General features: G+C 37.6%; 1 protein-coding gene across 1 annotated transcript in view; it reads left to right on the forward strand.

The window, feature by feature from the left end:
* The window catches only part of LOC102200107 (acyl-coenzyme A thioesterase 11-like), a gene marked incomplete at its 5' end in the record, with an annotated part of 3,879 nt that extends 2,330 nt beyond the window's left edge, over positions 1–1,549 (forward strand). Inside the window, 3 exons of the mRNA XM_013908224.1 lie at positions 70–125; positions 1,137–1,203; positions 1,315–1,549. Coding sequence (XP_013763678.1) covers positions 70–125; positions 1,137–1,203; positions 1,315–1,467 — 276 coding nt within the window. The remainder of the gene's footprint in view (positions 1–69; positions 126–1,136; positions 1,204–1,314) is intronic.
* Between the last annotated feature and the right edge of the window lie 6 nt (positions 1,550–1,555).

Genomic DNA, 1,555 nt, shown 5'->3' on the forward strand with positions numbered 1-1,555 from the left:
TTTTTTTAACATAGTGTACACAGTATACATATTAAGAATTTCAGTCTTAGATCATCTCTTGTTTTACAGGATGGAAAAAGACGCTTTCAAGAAGCTATTGCCAGAAAGAAGATTCGCCTTGATAGGTAAATATCTTCTATCAGGAGGAGCTATTTTTGTGTCACCTTATTTTCTGTCATATTTACATTGGTAAAGTTATGGTTCCTCACATTTTGAAAAAGGCCAAAATGAGGCCGGTGTACGTGCAGATAATTTCAATGAGCCAAAATCTCAGGCTTTGGGGTACTTTAAAGACTCACATATTTTCAGTTTTTGTCAGCAAAGGAAGGCAGGTTTACTCTGAGCTCCGTTTGATGTCTCTGAGAGTAGATCTCTCCAGAATCATCATTCCAGTCCACAGCTCTGCACATTGGATCGAAACCCTCAGTTTTTGAGGGCCAACGAATCAGATGCATGTTGGCTTAGCAGGAAGTGAGCTAAAATGACTTGTTTTCAACTGAGGTGGCTGCACAAAGGCCCAGCACAGAATAACTACGAATGATTTTTGTACAATGCAAAGCTACCCTTCTACAGTAGAGTGGAACAGCTCCCTTTTAAAACAATTAGGCTTGTTTTCTGTTTATGTGTCAGAGTAACGATTGTTGTTTATTGCAGATTGTTTTGTTGACAGCGTACAGGTTAGGCTATTTAATGCTTTGCAATAAATAAATAACCAATATTTCTAAAAGAGTCACAATGAATCTATTCCCTTAGTAAATTAGTTAAATTACATTTTGAACCTTTTAAATCGTGTTTGTATGCAAACATGTTGTTAATCATGATGCATTACAAAGCAGTGGAACTGAAACGGTCTCATCACTGGATTTACTTTTTGGTCATATGACCGAATCCATTGTTTACAAGAGTTTGCAGGCGCTAATGACTTGGCAGACCAATGCATCACGGCTGAGCAGACTTTACCGCAGACTTGAGCAGGCATAATGAGTTCATTGTTCAACTCTAAACAGTGCAATCTTTATTCCTCTGTTTGATAACATGATGTGTTGGGTCATTGCTTGAGTAAAAGTGCTTGTGTTTTTGGTCTTTCTGTAGTGCCCTGAGCTACAGAACATCATTGCTGTACTTCATGTTTACAGGAAATATATCATCTCCTGCAAGCAGACTGAAGTGCCCTTGTCTGTTCCCTGGGATCCAAGTAACCAGGTGTTTGTTTGGTTTTTTAAATTTTTATCTAATTTAATTTTTGTTTTGTTAACAGAGACACTCAGAGCTGGATAATGCTACTGTATACAAAGTAACGCTTTATATTTTCAGATGTACCTGAGCTACAACAATGTCTCAGCGCTGAAATTAATGGACAACAGGAACAACTGGGTGTTGGCTTCGGAGAAAAATAAGGTCACAAATGTTTGCATATCTGTTCAGGGTATAGCTCATTGGATTTTCCAGCATTTTGCACAGTTATAGTGAGGTGCTCAAAATATGGGTCATAGTGTTTTATGTAGATTCTTTAATATTGCAGAATAGGTCAAGAAAACTATGTTAGCATAAGTCA

This window comes from Pundamilia nyererei, unplaced genomic scaffold (assembly GCF_000239375.1).
Source record: "Pundamilia nyererei isolate P.nyererei 1_Seehausen unplaced genomic scaffold, PunNye1.0 scaffold03283, whole genome shotgun sequence".
Taxonomy (NCBI): domain Eukaryota; kingdom Metazoa; phylum Chordata; class Actinopteri; order Cichliformes; family Cichlidae; genus Pundamilia; species Pundamilia nyererei.